The sequence below is a fragment of the Sciurus vulgaris genome (assembly GCF_902686455.1).
Source record: "Sciurus vulgaris genome assembly, chromosome: X".
Taxonomy (NCBI): domain Eukaryota; kingdom Metazoa; phylum Chordata; class Mammalia; order Rodentia; family Sciuridae; genus Sciurus; species Sciurus vulgaris.
The window spans coordinates 86,209,105-86,227,087 of NC_136471.1; the positions used below are offsets into that span (position 1 = coordinate 86,209,105).

Sequence of the window (17,983 nt, forward strand, 5' to 3'; positions counted from 1 at the left end):
AAAGTTATCTTTTCAGCCTGTCATTAAGTCCTTTAGTTCTACTTAGAAAGGAACTTCCTCACTAAATTCTTTGTAAAGGATCTGCTTCTACTTGGAATGCAGTTACCTTCCTTACCTTTCAGTTATTTGGAACTACAATGCCACGAAGTATGCCCTAAGTCTTAATTTGATTCTGTTTCTGCCCTCATATTCTGTACTCCTTCCCACTGGAACTATTCTAAATATTTCATTTTATTTCAGCCATCCAAAAGCAAATATTTTGACTTGAATTTGTCTTAAACTCCAGAGAAGAAATTAAATGATTATTATACCTTAAAGGCCTAACAACAACTGTACCTTTTGCACAGCAGGGCTTAGCTTGCTCTGTGAGAGATAGAGCAAGCTAATAGATTGTTTGAGGTTGAGGTTTTCATTACTATAAATAGCAACATCATGTATATGAGACGTTTACTTTGGTGCCTTGTAATTACCTTTTGAGCGGGTCTGATACTCTGACTAATCTACCTCCTATTGCCTCTCAATCGTACTAAAGGGTAGCTATTAACATATTGAAGGCACAAAACTGACCTTTTGGAAGAGATTTCCAATAGAGAATTCAAGGAAGGTGATAGTTTCTGGGTGAGATAAAGTTTGTACATTTGACTATGCCAAATGTATTAAAACAGAGTGATCTCTAATTGCTTCGACCCGTAGCAAATAAGTGGAATATATGCTGATGACATCTGTAGGTTTACTTGGTGGTAACAATGTTTCCCATCTCCTAGGAAAGAAACTGAGAAGGAAGAAAATGGAAAGTTGGGAAGTAACTACTGTTCCTCTCGCTTCATCTTAAAGTCTCTGTCATCCTAAAGACACACACTAACAGGCTTTTCAGATGGCAGAAATGGGGAGGAATCTAAATTCTTTTATCTTAGTTTCTTGAGTGGGAGGTGTAGAAAAAACTTGAGAGTAGGGAAGGGAAATAAGAAGAGTTGATTAACGATGTTGAGACAACTGGCAAGATCCTCAGCTAATTTCCACTGACAAATTTCACCACTCTCCCTAGGATGCCAACACTTCTTTTTCTCTCTACTCCATGTTTCCCCCTTTCTAGGACTAGGGTGAAACAGGTCATCTCTTTGATTCAAGCTAAGTCATCCAAGATCCAGAGACATCTCACCCAGCTTTCCCAAGGGAAGTTTTCCCAGCTTCCCTCCAAATTCATGATTTGGAATAGTCAGTCTCAATCTTTGTCAACTATATCCAGTTCTGATTATTCTAATAATTCTCAGGCCACATTGGCTCAAACCCTTTCCATCTTTCTTCATGTCTCCCTTAGGAGTCAGAGGCATAAATTTGCTGGTACAGTGGTTTAAGAGCATAGGCTGTAGAATCAGACTGCCTAGCTTCTATCCCAGCTTCTCTGCTTCCTAACTGTGTGACTTGAAACTCATTTCTTATCTTCTCTTAGTCACAGTTTCCTCTTCTGTCAAATGGTAGTAACAATGGTAACTATACAGCAAGATTGAATAGAAGTTTACTGAAAGTTCTTAGTATAGTGACTGGTATAAATATTAAGTACTTAATCAGTGGCTGTTATTATTAGGTGGTGGGGAAATATTATGCCATTCCCCATCATAACCTTGAAGGGTTAGAAATATTTGCATGTCCTAGAAATTTTACAGTTAAATTTTTATTATTGTTTGTATAACCTGTGAGGTAAGTTAATATCAAAGGCCCTCTTTGTGAGACACCCACTTCAGCATCCAACTTTGATAATCACACTCATAGGCGCTTAAATGCTGTGTTTTGACAATAATCCAACTGTGGCACTTAGGATGTATAATCTAATTTTTTTTTCTTTTAGTTGATCCTGCCATGCTACCTAGATGTGCTTCATCATAAACAAGTTCTTCTTGTTACCATTTTCCCCTCTTCTGAGACCTTAGCAAAGAAGCTACTCAGAGATGATTTACTTATGCCTATATCTTCCATTTTACAGATAGGTCACTAGAGACTTAGAGAGGATTTGACCCATGCTCAGGGCCAGGTCTGACAATTATCTTTGCAGCAACCTCTGATTGAAGGCTCTCTGAATTCCTATAAGTTTTAATTTGTCCTTTCTTCTATTTACTGGAAAATCTTCAAAGGAGAGAGGTTAACGAATTATTCTTTTTCTGCTTGCTTCTACAGCTCTGGGTGAACCAGGAGGATGGGGTGGAGGAAGGGCCCAGTGATGTGCAGAATGGGCACCTGGACCCCAACTCAGACTGCCTCTGTCTGGGCCGGCCACTACAGAACCGGGACCAGATGCGGGCCAATGTCATCAATGAGATCATGAGTACTGAGCGTCACTACATCAAGCACCTGAAGGACATTTGTGAGGTAATCATGGTGTTACATAAAGGGGCCCACGGAGTGGTGTGAAGAACACTTCTGTGAAGAACTGACAGTTCTCATGGGCTTGCCCATGATGGTCCCAAGATGTTGGAAAGGGCAACTGAATTGGCCTGCCAGAATCTACTCAGTGGGGTCAATAGGTTTTCAGAGGGGTAAAACAACTTGTGTAGGCAAATGGGAGAAACTGCTTCCTTAAGGTTCTCAATTTTGGTTTCTCTCCTTTTCTCATTCTTACTCATTCATTCATTCATATCTACTTTCTCTCCTCCTTCCTCCTTCCCTTCTCCCTTTTTCTTCCCCTTTTTTCTTCCCTTCACCCTTCTCTGTCTCCTTCCTTATCCTAAATCTCTACCCTTATCATCTTAGTTTTTGATCCAGTTTCTGCTCCCTTGTAAGGGCCTACCCTCACTCATTAAACCAAAACATATATTCCTCCAAGCTAGTAATTTACATTCTAGAATGTGCATCCCAAGTCCCTGGGGCAATTTGTTAAGCATGCAGATCCCAGCATCCTCTCTCTTGGAACCCAACTTGTCAATTATCTTGCTGTGTTAAGGCATAAGCATCTCTAAGTTTAAAGAGCATCCCCGGTGATGTTGATGCTACTGGTACTCCTCCCTCACTTGGAGAACATTTATTGGTTTGAGCAGAAAGGAACTATAAGAGGTGAAGGCTAGATGGACAAGCTTCAGTTCCTTCAGTATGTCACTTTGATACATTGCCTAACCCCATCCATTCCATCTTCTCTCTCTTCTAAGATGAGAGCATCTTTGCTCATATTCTCAAGTTAGCATTGTTAAAGGGCATTTTACTAAACAGTTATGAGAAATGGAAAAAAAGTATGCTGGGCATCAAACCCAGGACTTAGCCTATACCAGGCAATAACTTTACCACTGAGCTACAATCCCAACCCTATAGTAATATTTTTAAAAGAATTAAATACACACAATGATAGCTTTCCACTTGACCCAGGGAAAAACTCTTCATTGAGTCTTTTTGTCTCCTTCCTCCTAGAGGAGAGATCAGGTCCTACTTCCTATCCCCCAGCCTGGGGACCATTTTGAGGTCAGTAGTATTATAAAATTTTTCAATATTCTTGTTTCTCCAGAGTGCTTCCCAGTGGGACTTCCTACAATGATGAAAGTATTCTACCTTCCCTCTCCAATATAATATCTATTACCCAGCCACTTCTGACTATTGAGTATTTTAAATGTGGCTAGTGGAACTGAGAAATAGAATTTTAAATTTCATTTAAATGCAATTAACTTAAATTTAACCACATGCTATTGATGGAAACCATATTGGACAGTGCTCGTCTGAAAAGGCCAAGGCCAAATACTGTGAGCCTTAACTTTCTTTACCTTTAGACTTTAACTTTCTTTACCTCAATTTATTTTCTTACCTTTCCTTGGAAAGTTAAAGACTATCTTCCCCCATTTCTTGAGGCAGTAAGGTAGGGGAGGAAACACAAGGACTCTGGGGACATGGAGTGCTGACTTTTATTTTCTTAGTCATTAATTAACCCTGTGTCCTTAAAGGCAACCCATTAATTTCTTGGATCTTCAGTTTTCTCCTCTCCCACTCAGAGTCTTTACACTATTTTTTTCCTCTGCCCTGAACACTCCTCCTCCAGATATCTGCATAGCTACCTTCCCTGTGTCCTTCAAGGTCTTACTTAAGTAATACATTCTTAGAAACTTGCCTGAAAATTATATCTATAAACTTGCATTGCCATTCTCTTTTTCCTGTTTTATTTTTCTCCATTACTCTATGGCTATCTGATATATAGTTTACTTATATATTTTGCTTATTGTCCATATTCCAACATTATGTAAATTTTGTTGAGGTACAGGGGTTTTCATATCATGATTTACTGAGGCATTGCCCCTAATACAATGCCTGGGATGTAGTAGATGGTCAATAAGTAATACTTAAAGCCAGAATTAAATATGATTTTTCACATATGTGTACTACCATGTCAAAACACATTCACATTATATGCCATTTGATTTTCAAACAGGGCAAAAGTTGTTATTCCTATTTTTGAGATCAACAGATTGAGTGTCTAGGATGCCCAATTATTTTCTTACAGTTTCTAGCGAGTGGCCTAGTGGGAGTCCTTTAGTGTTAGAAGGATCATCTATTCTCAACTCCCAATTATCTTGACCTCTTCCTACAGGACATATAATGGAAGTATTTATCTTCCCAGAAGGAGTGCTATAACCTTACTTTGAGGATTTGCCCAATCCAGCCAACCTAATTAGGAGATTTTGTTGACCTGTTGGAAACTAATGCAGCCATATTGCATATTGACCATATTGCAGCCACAGATGCCAAATACATTTAGAAAAGGCTGCATCTAGCTGTGCCAGAAACAGTATTGAGGAACAAATGATTTATCAAAAACAATACCAGATTTAGAATTCAGAATCCCATTTAAGGTTGCATTTGGTCACTAATTGGTTAGGAAGACTTAGGGGAGTCTTTTCCACCATGATCTTTGTACTCATTTCTAAAATGAGTAGGATGGAGTTGCTCTTAAAGTGATTACTGGCTCTTACTTTTTGTGCTTCTGTAAGACATAGATATGTCATCACTAGAGGAAGCTGTAGTGTTACAGGTTTCTTCTGAATTTTCTACTTCTTTCTTCTTGATACCCATGAAGACACATTTTACTCAAGTATGACATTTATTCTTCTGTGGGTCAAGAAGAGCTCTAAACGTTTCTAATTCTTGTATTTGTTGAAGGGAAAATGAGAGACATTGTATTCATTATAGAAAAAAGACACTATTAGAGAAACTTTTTCTCTATTATATATAATATTTTATTATTTCTCCATTACATATATTATATATATATAAAATATCCACACTACTGGAGGACAAATTGCTTTACAAACATTTAAGTCACAACACTCTCATTTTATAAATGAGGAAGTTGGAAATAAAATGATTTTTAATGAAAGTTATTCAGTAAAGTCAATGAAAGATCATTTTGAATGAGTTGACCACATTCTTCTAAATCCAGAAAGTAACATACAAGACCCTCAATTTAACTCTAAATCACCATGACCAATGATTGGTAATATTTCCTCTTGTAACCTCAGAACTCATTTTACAATCAGTGAAACTGAGGCACAGGGAAACTAGGACTAAAGATGCCTTATAAAGCTGTCTTCTCTGACTCTATGGGGAGGATGAGTTATCAGTCATTCTATACCTGTGAAATAAACTCTGTATTAAAATGCATGCATAGGAGCTAGTCTAGCTTTCCTGATACATCTTCATTTTGAGGATTTCTGGTGTTTTTTTTTTCCCAGAATCTCTGCCTCTTTATTTAAGTGATCTTTCACTTCCTATATTTTCTGTCTGATTTCACTCCTTATACCATTCTTTACTTCACAAATCAGTTTAACTATGTATATTCTAAACTCCTTCTCTGACATTTCTTCCACTGTGGTGTCAATGTTATTGGAGTATCTTGGCTTATTTGGGGTTATTTGTTCCCCTCCATTTTCATGTTGTTTGTGTGTCTATCCATCTAACAGTATGAATCTGAGGCAGTAGAGTTTCTACCTTGTGAACTTAAATTGTGTCCCTGCAGGTTTCTTGTACCTCACATTTTCTGGATGTTGGAAACCAGACCTGCTCCCTAGGGATCTTCAGCACGTACCCAGAAGAGCACTGTGGGACACTTAATCATGGGAAAGAAGCCTAGAGCCAGCTTTCCTGAGACATCTATATTAATATCTCATATCTTTCACCATCAAATAATTGTTCCTTAAGTCTAATAAATTTTATCATGCTGTAGCTTCATTTACACTTGATATGTTCAAATCTGAGATTTCAAATTTATTAGCTGTTTGGATTTTCTTCATAATTTTTCTATCCCAGGATTTTTCAATTGTTTCTATATTTTGGCACATATAGATAAAGATCACATACTATATAGAATGTAATATATATTTCTATAGCATGCTGTGGTAAAAAGGTGAGGCTGCTAGTTAGCCTAAAGTAGTCAGCTAAGGTTTTTTTTTTTTTTTTTTTTTTTTTTTTTTTTTTTTTTTTTTTTTTTTTTTTTTTTTTTTGCCTACATTAAGCCCTACCCTGTACAGACCACCTGGACATCCCAAGCTCTGTTCTTAACATTTCCCTGTATTTCTATAGTATCTCATATCTTCCTTGCTGATTTATAGGAGTACCTTTTATATGCCAGATATTATGTTTTGTCATTTTTCCCTGTGGAAGACACCTGTAATCCCAGTGGCTCAGGAGGATGAGACAAGAAGATTAGACTTTCAAGACCAGCCTCAGCAATTTAGTGAGGCCCTAAGCAATTTAGTAAAACCCTGTCTCAAAATAAAGGATAAAAAGAACTGGAGATGTGACTAGGTGGTTGAGTGCCTTTGAGTTCAATCCAAAGTACATTCTCCTTTTTAAAAAATGGCTTTATTTTATTTAACAAAAAGGTTTCCTATCCCAAAAAAGAGAAGAAAAGAAAACCATCAACTTGAACATCCTCCTTTTAAGTTATGTTTTGCCATAATTGTCATGGGAAGAGCTAGTCATTTTGCATTTATTCAACAAATACTTACAGAGCACAACTCTATGTCAGGTATATTAAACTCTAAAGATACAGCTGAGAATAAGGCAACTACGGTTATTATCTTTTCATTTTCTTAAATTCATACTCAAGATGATGTTTGTTGGTCTCACATCAGTCTTCAGACTTCCAGCCCCCGCCTCCCCCCCAAAAAAACACAAAACCTAGAAAATCAGACCTGAAAGGAGCCAATGAAATCATTTTTGATATCCAACTTAGAGATGAACACACTAAGGTGTAGACTTTCCTAAAGATTTTCTCATACCATGGATGATTCAGAGGCCCTTTGATCCATCCTACTTCTCAACAGTCTTTGGAAACTTCCCTATAAATCTTAGGTATGGTTTATGTTCCATATCAAGGCACTATTTCTGGATCAATGCACTAGATTTAGACTTTCACATCAGCCCTTGTGGGTTTAAGAACAAAGTGAAATGGATGAGTAATATTTCTTGGCTGTTACCATAGCAATACCAGTGCTGATTCATGCCAATTGTGACTGATTTGATAACACCCACATAATTCTTAACTACTCTGTGGCCTTCCTAACATTCCATGCCTGCATTACTCCTAGGAGGCACAAGTGAGGCTCAGTAAATAGTTCCTCTTTAATTAGTTTATTCCTAATGTCTTAGCACCTATTTACTCTTACCTTTGAATTGGGGATTAGAGAGCGTGTTTGAAACATGTCTGATAATAAAAGTCATAGATCCCTTCTCTTCCCTCTTTGACCTGTCATAGGCCTTCAGAGGACCCCTGAATCTTATACAAGACAAACATACTTGACTCTTTCTGCCATTCTTAATGGTGTTGATTTTCAGGTCCCTTTATATTCTACTTATTCCCCTCTGACTGTGCACTGTTTTATTGATGCTTCTCTGAAAAGTGGTGGTGGTGGGTGCATAGAATTAATTGGAACTGTCATTCAGTGGTGTGACTACCTTCCATTACCTTTCTCATTTTTGTCTCTCAATCTATTTTTTTTCTTTTCCTTAACTTAAAATGATATTAGGTTTTGGGTATTTTTGGCAGCCACATTTTATGGCTATTTCATCTTAAACCTACATACCTCAAAAACAAGTGAATGAGAAGAGACAAGATTTGATCGGTCCCTAAACCAAATCTTCATTCATTACTGCAGTGGAAAATTTGATAGTCATCAGGCCAGTCAAAGGAAGGGGATAAAAAATAAAGACAAGCATCCAGTGAACTGTTTGTATTTCTTCACTGTTGTTTGCCCAGATGCCAAGGCATTTCGTTGTTATAGAGGTTGAGAATAACATGGTGGGTTCTCTGAATACTCACATATTCTTATCATATCTTTTATCCTTGATAAAGGTAGTTTCTAAATATTGTTTGTAATCCTTTCAGCAAGTCATTTGTTTTAAACATCCTTGTGCTGGAGGAAATTTTGATAACACATTGAATCTTTCCCTCTTCCTTGATATCACACTAAAGGAAGCCTTCTTATAGCTGTATTTTTTAATATTCTCTGGAAAAGACTTTTCCTCACATTTAATCATGAAGACAATTTAAAAACAGCATTACAGGAAGTTTAAAAATAGTACCAAAATCAATCATACCCACAAAAATAGAACAAAATTTTGTTTTTGTATCATCTTTCAAATCTGTGTATAAGTGTGTACTTTTACATATATATTTTAAGTGTTCTAATCATAGGGATCTAACATTTATGTTCTGTTTTTCACATATCATCATAAATATTCTTCCATGTTTCTACACAGTCTTCCTAATCATTTTAATGGCTATGTCATATTCCATCCAGCTAGCATTAAGAACAGTTGATAAACCCTCCAGGGTCCCACCATCCTGTGAACAGTCACATTCTTCCTAATATGTAGCTTTAGTCACAACAAATATAATGTAATAGAAAGAAAACAATTTCCCTAATAATGGCAATGAAGGGCACATTTGGAGAATTAGGAAACTGCACTGATGTTCTCTTCCACTCTTTTTTCCTTTATATTTCCGTTATATTCAATACCAACATTGAACTCTCACATTATTGCTGCATTTTGGGGATTTTATGATGTTTGGTTCCTTCCTCATGAACTAACTTCTCAGGGAACAAAGAAGCTATCTAGGCTGGACTTTCAGTGCAATCACTCACCATTTCCTACTGCTTACCAAGAAGTGATATACTAAATGTGAGATTGTTAATTTTTCCTCCATCTATAATCTTGGGGTTATCTTTTTTTTCAAATTTCAGATAAATGATGAATTTTATTTTTAGTATAAACATTCCAAATACAGCATGAGACATTTATACTAAAATTTTACTAAAAACACTAATTTTGTGTTTATCAAAAACCCAAATTTAACTGGACATCAGCATTTTAATTTGCTTAAACTGTAAACCCTTTTTCCCCCGTTGGACCTATCTTAGGGACAATAAGTGGGAGCAGAGGTGAGGAAGCATCTGTCCCCCAGTTTAATGTTGTTATGTTATGCCCACTGCTCTTCCTAATCTATTGTGGCTAAGACACCTTCAAAGGTGGCAAGATGACACAAAACACATACATCCAGGCAGACACACAGACCATCCCAGACAGATTAGGCCTTGGAACTAATCGAGCTAGGAGGAGTTACAGTTTATTGATTCTCTATTAGTCAAGGAAATCTTTCTAGGAAAGCAGAATTTTGGGAGATTCTTTAGTAAAGGAAGTGGAATCAAAAGAGTATTGTAGGAATTACAGAGTGTCTTATTTCTGATCAACAAATGAAAGAATGCAGGAAATCTTAAGCATGCAGATCTATGAGGGTAAAAGCCTTTAGGTAAATAAATGTCAAAACAGGCACAGATTATTAATTTGAAAACTTAAAGTACACCTAATAATTAATGGCTGAATTTGGTGGGTGAGAAGAGAGAAGTGAGATTTTGAAAGTGGTGGGTAAAGAAATCGACACCAGGGATGAGAATCTTCCTGGAGTAATCCTTGATGACCTCATTGGCAGCTGAGTTAGAGGAGACAAAAGAATGGGAGCAGGACCAGATATGGTAAATCAGAGACTAAGTACACTCATTTAGGGGCTCAGTGCTTAATAAAGGTATTCAGAAAATTACACTTAGCTTTTAGATGAAACCAAGCGACCACAATTTGTTCTCACCTAGAATATTTTTATTTGCTAACAATTTCTAATAAGGACATAATTATCAGTTAAGAAACCCACACCAGTAAGTTTAGAATAGAAGACCAAATTTAAGATGTGTTTATTTCCCTGAATTATAGTGTGCCCAGATCTCATTATATTGCCTTGGTGCTGCCTTACCAAACCAAGAATCCTTTCTTCCCTTCTCTGTTTGTCATGACTAGCTGTATTAATTCCTCTGTTTATTCATAAATGTGCCCTAATACATACCATCTTATAAATACCATGGCCAGGTACTCATGGGCCTGTTGTCTGAGCTCGTCCAAATAATGTCTTCAGGTCAGCTACCTTAGATAGTTGAGATATTCACCTGAAGAAATAGTTTGGTCTTGTCCATTACTATTCCCTTTTCTGAAGTATTCCTGCCATGCCCTCCATTGTCAGATCATTGTCAATATTATTAAGACATTTTTGGGATCTTATAAGGAAAAAAACTTAAGAGATGTGAATGGATCCAGCTAAACCAATAGATACTAAGACAGGTAAGTTTATGTAAGACCACCTTCTGGAAAGAGGTCCTTTGATGTTGGAGTCCCAGAATGGTGAGGAAAGTCCTACACTCTGGAGTCTTTATACTCTGAAGACCTTTGCTGAAAATCACTTACTAGTGAAGTAGCCTTCCTTCTCTAAACTTAAATTTCCTCATATGAAAATTGGAAGTGATTATTCCCTGCCTACTTCATGGAACTTAAATGAGGCTCCCCAGTGTTTAGGAAGCTGTGAAACCCTCTGAGAGTGATGAACATCTGCATCCTGAACTTTTCCTTTATCTTCAGGGCTACCTGAAGCAGTGCCGAAAGAGAAGGGACATGTTCAGTGATGAGCAACTGAAGGTAATCTTTGGGAACATTGAAGACATCTACAGGTTTCAGATGGGCTTCGTGAGAGACCTAGAGAAACAGTACAACAATGATGACCCCCACCTCAGCGAGATAGGACCCTGCTTCCTAGAGCATGTAAGTATCTTATCCCTTTGGTGATGTTTTTGTAATACCATTAGGAAGCAATAGAAGGAGCATGTCTAGTTCTACTCATCTGCTTTTTCCTGCAGTGGGGGACAAGTTCCTTTCTAGTTCAGATTTTGATTCCTGATTTTTAAACAGGTTCTGATGCTTAGGAAGGTACTGTGGTTTAGCCTAGGATTCTCTTTCTTTTCCATTCCACTCTCTTCTCCTTGACCTTCAAGATAGTTATGAGTCAGATTTTTCTTTAGCTTCTCTTTCATTTTTCTTGTCGAGTTCATTTTCCATGAGAACCAGTGTTTTGGAAGGAACTCAACAAATTCATTACATGGGAAATCCAGGAATTTGAGAAATACAGGGTACGATATTATCAAGAAAGTAGGCCTCTTAAGGGCACTAGGGTGGTGGAAGTGACAAGAGCAAGAAAAGGGGCTATTGACATAGAAGAAGGAATAGTAGGGAATAGGACATTGAGGATTTGATATCTATGTTTATGATGATGGTCTTGGTAATTTTGGGCAAGTATCCTGTCCTCTTGGGGCTTTATTTTCCTCATCTGGAGTATGAAGAAGCTTCTTTATATGATGTCTCTGGCTCTTGAACATCTTTTGGGTCTCATTCGCAGACAACCTAGTTGTTTTGACAACTTTCTTCCCCTTTTTATAAAAATATTTTTTTAAAGAATACATACACATGATACAAAATTCAAATAACATAAAGCGTACCATTAGAAATAAGTGTTTTGGAAATTTTCTTGCTTTGCTTATGGGAATGTGCATTGAGGTGGTCCCTAATATCACACTTATGTTCAGTAATTTTCTAGGAGGACTCACAGGACTTAGCATATAATTTACTCAAGACTATGTTTATTATACTGAAGGGATTCAAAGAAAAATCATCAAAAGGAAAAGATACATGGGACAAAGTCCGGAGGAAACCAGACACAACGTTCCAGGAGTCCTCCCCCAGTGGAGTCATATAAGATGCACTTAAATCCCTTAGTTATGAGTTGTGGCAACATATGAAATGTCTTCCAGGGAGACTCATTAGATACTTCATATTCAAAGTTTTTCTCATATGCTGATCACATAGGCACCCTCTGTCTAGCATGTACAAAAATTTCAGACTCTCAGAAGATCAGAAAGAAAGCAGATGTTCAACATAAACCACATTGTTTGAACAGGCAAAGCAAGTTTTTTTGTTTGTTTGTTTGTTTTTTTGTTTTTGTTTTGTTATACTAGGGTTTAAAACCAGGGAAACTCTACCACTTAGCTATATCCCCAGCCCATTTTGTTATTTTTTTTGAGGCAGGGTTTTACTAAGTTGCCTTAGCCTCCCTATCCCTAACAGCTGGGATCATAGGTGTGTGTCACTGTGTCCAGGTAGTGAACTACGCTTATCATAGAGTAGGGAACCCTCTTGAAATCCAATTTCCAAGATGCTAGTCATGGGCAAAACTTTCAACCAGGCCTTTCTAAGAATAGTATCCTCAGGTGTGATATGATAACTCTTTTCTGCATGGTATGTAAACTGGATTAGCCATTCTAGAAAGCACCTGAGCAGTATTTATCAGTTGAGCATGTTTATGACCTAGTAGTTCTATTCCTAAAATTATATCCCAGAGAAGGTCTTACAGAGCTCCAGAGCCAAACCAAGGCAGCATGGCAGTGTTGTGTATAGTGGTATATAGTTAGAAGCAACTTACAATTTTATCCCCAGCATGAGGGATAAGAAACATGAAGGATGTTGATTTTTCAGTATTGTGTAGCAAGAAACAGACTAGATATATATACCTTATAGCAACATATAGATACCACAAACATCCTATAGAGTGGAGAAAGTAGAATACAGAACAGTGGTTCTCAATTGTGGGCTGTCCTGTGCATTTTAAGTTGTTTAACAGCATTTGTGGGATCTATGCACTGGATTCTGGTAGCACCTCCTCATATCTCTTTTGTGACAACCAAAATATCTGTAGGCACTGTCAAATTGCCAAATGTCCCCTGGAGGATTAAAAAAAATGCTCATCTATAGAAATATTTTTATTCTTTAACCCTTAAATCTGTTAATGTGGTGAATTTGAATTGGACAATCTTCATATGTTAAATGAATGACTGTCTTCTTAATAATGGTGTGTTAGCCCTTTTTATGTATTATTTTATTTTTCAAAATTAGATTTTTTTTAGTTCTAGGATGTTATTTTGTCAGTGATATTTAGGTATGATTAACATACAATAAGATTTGCAAATTTGAAGTATATATTTCAATGAATTTGAACTATTGCATATGGTTGTGTAACTACCATTATAATCAAGATATAGAGTATTTTTTTCCATACTGGAAATAGAATTCAGGGGCAATTTACCACTGAGTTACTTCCCCAGCCCATTTTATTTTTTATTATTATTTTTTTTAAATTTTGAGATAGGGTTTCATTAGGTTGCCAAGGCTTGCATTCACCAACATCCTGCTTCAGCCTCCTGAGTTTCTGAGATTATAGGCATGCATTTTTATTACTCCATTAAAATTTTCTCTGCCAGGCATTGTGCACATACTTGTATTCTCAACTACTAGGGAGGCTGAGCAGGAGGATCACAAGATCAAAGTTAGCCTGCACAACTTAGTGAGATCCTAGCTCAAAATCAAAATTAATAAATCAAAAATTAAAAGGGATGGACATGTAGCTCAATGCTTGGGCTCCCCTGGGTTCAATCCCCAATACTGGATAAAAAGCATTTTCTTATCCTCCCTTTGCAGTTAATCTATGCACCTACCCCTGACTCTTTGCAAACATTAATCTGCTTTTTCTTATCATACTTTTATTTTTTATAGATAGTCATATAAATATATAGAGTTGGATATTTTGTTTAGCTTCTTTCACTTAATATAGTCTTTAATACATATGCCTTATATATGCCTGTTGTTGCATGTGTCAATAGTTGTGTCTTATAACCATTCACATGTTAATGGACATCTGGGTTCCCAGTTTTAAGCTGTTTTGAAAAAAGTTGCTACGAATATTTCAGTACAAGATTTTTTGAGAACCTATGTCTCTGTATTTTTGTGGAGGTAATTACCTAAGGTTAGAATTTTTGGGTTGTATGATAGGTGTTTCTTTAACTTTGATAAGATAATGACAAACTTTTCTAAAGTTACTATATAATTTTGAATTTTTACTACTAATATGAGTTTCAGTTGTTTTAAATAATTATCCAATACATGATATTATCAGTAATGTTTCTCTTAGCCCTTCTAATAGATATATAACTGTATTGCACTTTGGTTTTAATTTGTATCACCTAATGGATAATGATGTTGAACATTTTTATGTGTTTATAAGTCCTTTGAGAGATATGTTTTTTGCAAGATTTTATCTGAGTCTGTGGTATAGCCTTTCATTTTCTTTCTTTCTTTCTTGTTTTAATTGCAGTGTGGGGAACTGAACCCTGAAACATTTTAGCACTGAGTCATATCCCCAACACTTTGTATATATTTTGTTTATTTAAAGACAGAATCTAAGTTGCCCAGGTTTTCTTCAAACTTGAATTCTCCTGCCTCAGCCTCCCCAGTCACTGAGATTACATGCATGCACCACTGTACAAGACTTAGCTTTTCATTTTCTTCACAATGTCTTTGAAAACCAAAAACTTTTAGTTTTGTTGAAATATAATTGAATCATTTGTTTCTGTGCCCTAGACATTACATATTTTTTTCTTTTAAGACAATATTCATTTAAAAAATGTGAGATGATATTTCATTGTGGTTTTGATTGGCATTTTTCCTGATGATTAATGATGTTGAAGGCTTTTCATATACCTGTTGACTTTTTTGTGGGGGGGGGGTACTGATGATTGAACCCAGAGGTATTCAAACACAAAGCAGCACCCCTAGCCCTTTTTATGTTTTATTTTGAGATAGGGTCTCACTTGTTGCTTAGCACCTTACTAAGTTGCTGAGGCTGGCTGTGTACTCATGATCCTCCTGCCTCAACCTCCCTAGCTACTGGGATTACAGGTTGCACCACCTCACCTGGCTTCTGTTGACCAGTTTTATACCTTCTTCTGAGATACGTATTCAAATCCATTGCCAATATTTAATCAGGTTTTGTTTTGTTTTTATTTTTTGCTATTGAGTTGTGTGAGTTCCATATATATTTTGGACATTGAACTCCCCCATCAGATGTATATTTGCAAATATTTTTTCCTAATACATAGGCTACCTATTTTTTTAATTGTTTCCTTTGTTGTATGGAAGATTTTTAGCTTAATGTAGTCCCACTTGTTTGTTTTTGCTTTTGTTACTTGTGCTTTTGGTGTCATATCAAAAAATAATTAATAATGTAAAGGAGCTTTTATCCTATATTCCAGCAGTTTTATGGTTTTTACCTTACATTTAGTTCTCTTTTATATTTTGAGTTGATTTTTGTATATGATATAAGATAAGGTACAATTTCATTCTTTTGAATGTGAATATCCAGTTTCCTGAACGTTTACTGAAGACACTAGCCTTTCCCTGTTGTGTCTTCTTTTTTTTAAATTATTTATTTATTTTAATTAAAAATCATAAATTTACATAGGGCACTATTGTTTGATTCATTCTGTTATTTCTGTTGTGTCTTCTTAATGCCATTGTCAAAAATTAGTTTTTTCTTAGCTTTAGTCTTTTTCTGTTTTTTTCCATTCTGTTTCATTGGTCTAATAAGTATCTGGTTTTATGTCAGTATCATACTGTTTTGATTTGTATAGCTTTATAATATACTTTGAAATCAAGGGATATGGTGTCTCCAAGTTTGTTTTTCCTTCTCAGGTTTGTTTTGGCCCTTTTGGGTCTCATTGTGGTTCCACATGAATTTTACCATTGTGTCTACTTCTATGAAAAATGTTACTGGAATTTTCATATGGACTATGTTGAGTTTGTTTATTGCTTTGGGTAGTATGAGCATTTTAACAGTATTTATTGTTCCAATCAATGAGCATGGGGCATCTTTCCATTTTCTGTGTGTCCTCTTCAGTTTCTTTAATGTTTTCTCTGTGTGACTTCCATCTCCTTGATTAAATTTGTTCTGAAATATTTCAATATATCTGATGCTATCATTAAAGGTGTTATTTAATGCTTTTTTGAATAGATCATTATAGGTGTAAAGAAATATAGTTGTTTTTTATGTTGATTTTGCATTCTGCAAATTACTAATTTGTTTATACTAATACATTTTTGTGCAGGTTTTGGAGCTTTTTGCACATGGGATCATATCAGCTACCAGTAGGGGTCATTTTAATTCTTCCTTTCCAATTTGGATGCCTTTTACTTCTATTTATTGTATGATTGCTGTAGGTAGGATTTATAGTACCGTATTGAATAGAAGTAGTGATGGTGAGCATCCTTACCTTACACCAGATCTTTGAGGAAAGGTTTTCAGATTTTCTCCACTTTTATAATGTTAGCAGTTGGCTTCTCATACACAGTCCTTATTAAGTTGAGGAAAGTTCCTTCTATACACAGTTTGTTGAGAGATTTTATAGCAAAATTATATTGAACTTTTTTAGTTAGTTTGGCACGTATTTCGATAGTCATTTCTTAAATCATTCCTTTTATTAATGTGATACATCCTATGAATTAATTTGAATATGGTAAACAAAACTGATCCTGGGGATAAATCCCACTTGGTCATGATAAAGTATTCTTTTTAGTTTTAATTTTCTTGGAAAAGTATAAGAGGGAATGATGTTAATTAATTGAATGAATAGCAGAATTCTGCCTTGAAGCCATCTGGTCCTGGGTCTCTCTTTCTTGTTTTTTATTGGTACTGGGGGTTGAACCCAGAGCTACTTTACCACTGAACTATACTTCCAGCCCTTTTAGTTTTGAGACAGGGTCTCACTAAGTTGCTGAGGCTAGCCTCTGAATTGTAATCCTCCTGCCTCAGCCTCAAAAATCACTGTGTTTACAGGCATGTAACACTGTACCCAGCCCTGGGCTCCTCTCCACTGGGAAATTTTTAATTACTATTCAATGTCTTTCTTATTATTCAATTAAGGATTTCTATTTCTTCTTGAGTCAATTGTGGTACATTCTTCATTCATAGGAATTGATCCATTTCCTCTAGGATAGCCAATCTGTTGGCATATACTTGTTCACAGTAGTCCCTTCTGATCTTTTTCATTTTTGAGTATTTTTGTAATACCTACACTTTCATTTCTGATTTTATTTCTGTCTTCTTTTTTCTTTAGTTAGTTTAGCTAAAGGCTTTTCAGTTTTCCCCCCACAATTAAATTCTATTTTTGTTGATTTTTCTAGAGTTTTTCTATTCTTTGATTATCTCTGCTCTAATCTTTATTATTTCCTTCTTGCTACTAACTTTGGTTTTAGTTTGTTCAGTTATTAGTTCCTTGATATATAACATTAGGTTGTTTCCTTTACAGATTTTTTTCTATTTAATATAGGAATGCATTGCTTTAAACTTACATTTTAGAACTACCTTTGTGTGTGTGTGTGTGTGTGTGTGTGTGTGTGTGTGTGTGTGTGTGTGTGTTTGGTGCTAGGGATTGAATATGGGGACTCACATATAATAGGCAAGTGTTCTGCTTCTGAGCTACATCCCAGCCCTTAATACTCCTTTTGTTCCATATTGAGCTTCCATTTTCATTTTTCTCAAGGTATTTTTAAATTTTCCTATTTTTCTTTGATTCAGGGTTATTCAATAGCATACTATTTAATTTTCATGTGATAGTCCATTTTATATTACAGTGGCAGAATACCACAGACAGGGTAATTTATAAAAATCAATGCATTTATATATTACAGTTCTGTTGACTAGGAAGTCCACAAGCACGGTATTGACCTCTGGTGAGGGCCTTCTTGCTACATCATA

At 35.9% G+C, this 17,983-nt stretch overlaps 1 protein-coding gene and 1 long non-coding RNA gene across 8 annotated transcripts in view; one reads left to right on the top strand and one right to left on the bottom strand.

Moving 5' to 3' along the window:
- LOC306651493 overlaps positions 1–17,983 on the bottom strand; it is a 543,249-nt gene that overhangs the window by 237,661 nt on the left and 287,605 nt on the right. The window lies entirely within an intron of this gene.
- Positions 1–17,983, top strand: part of ARHGEF9 (Cdc42 guanine nucleotide exchange factor 9) — a 267,373-nt gene that overhangs the window by 185,721 nt on the left and 63,669 nt on the right. For all 7 annotated transcript variants that reach the window (XM_079124084.1, XM_079124086.1, XM_079124089.1 and 4 more), the window contains 2 exons: positions 2,173–2,364; positions 10,930–11,109. In XM_079124084.1, coding sequence (XP_078980210.1) covers positions 2,173–2,364; positions 10,930–11,109 — 372 coding nt within the window. The remainder of the gene's footprint in view (positions 1–2,172; positions 2,365–10,929; positions 11,110–17,983) is intronic.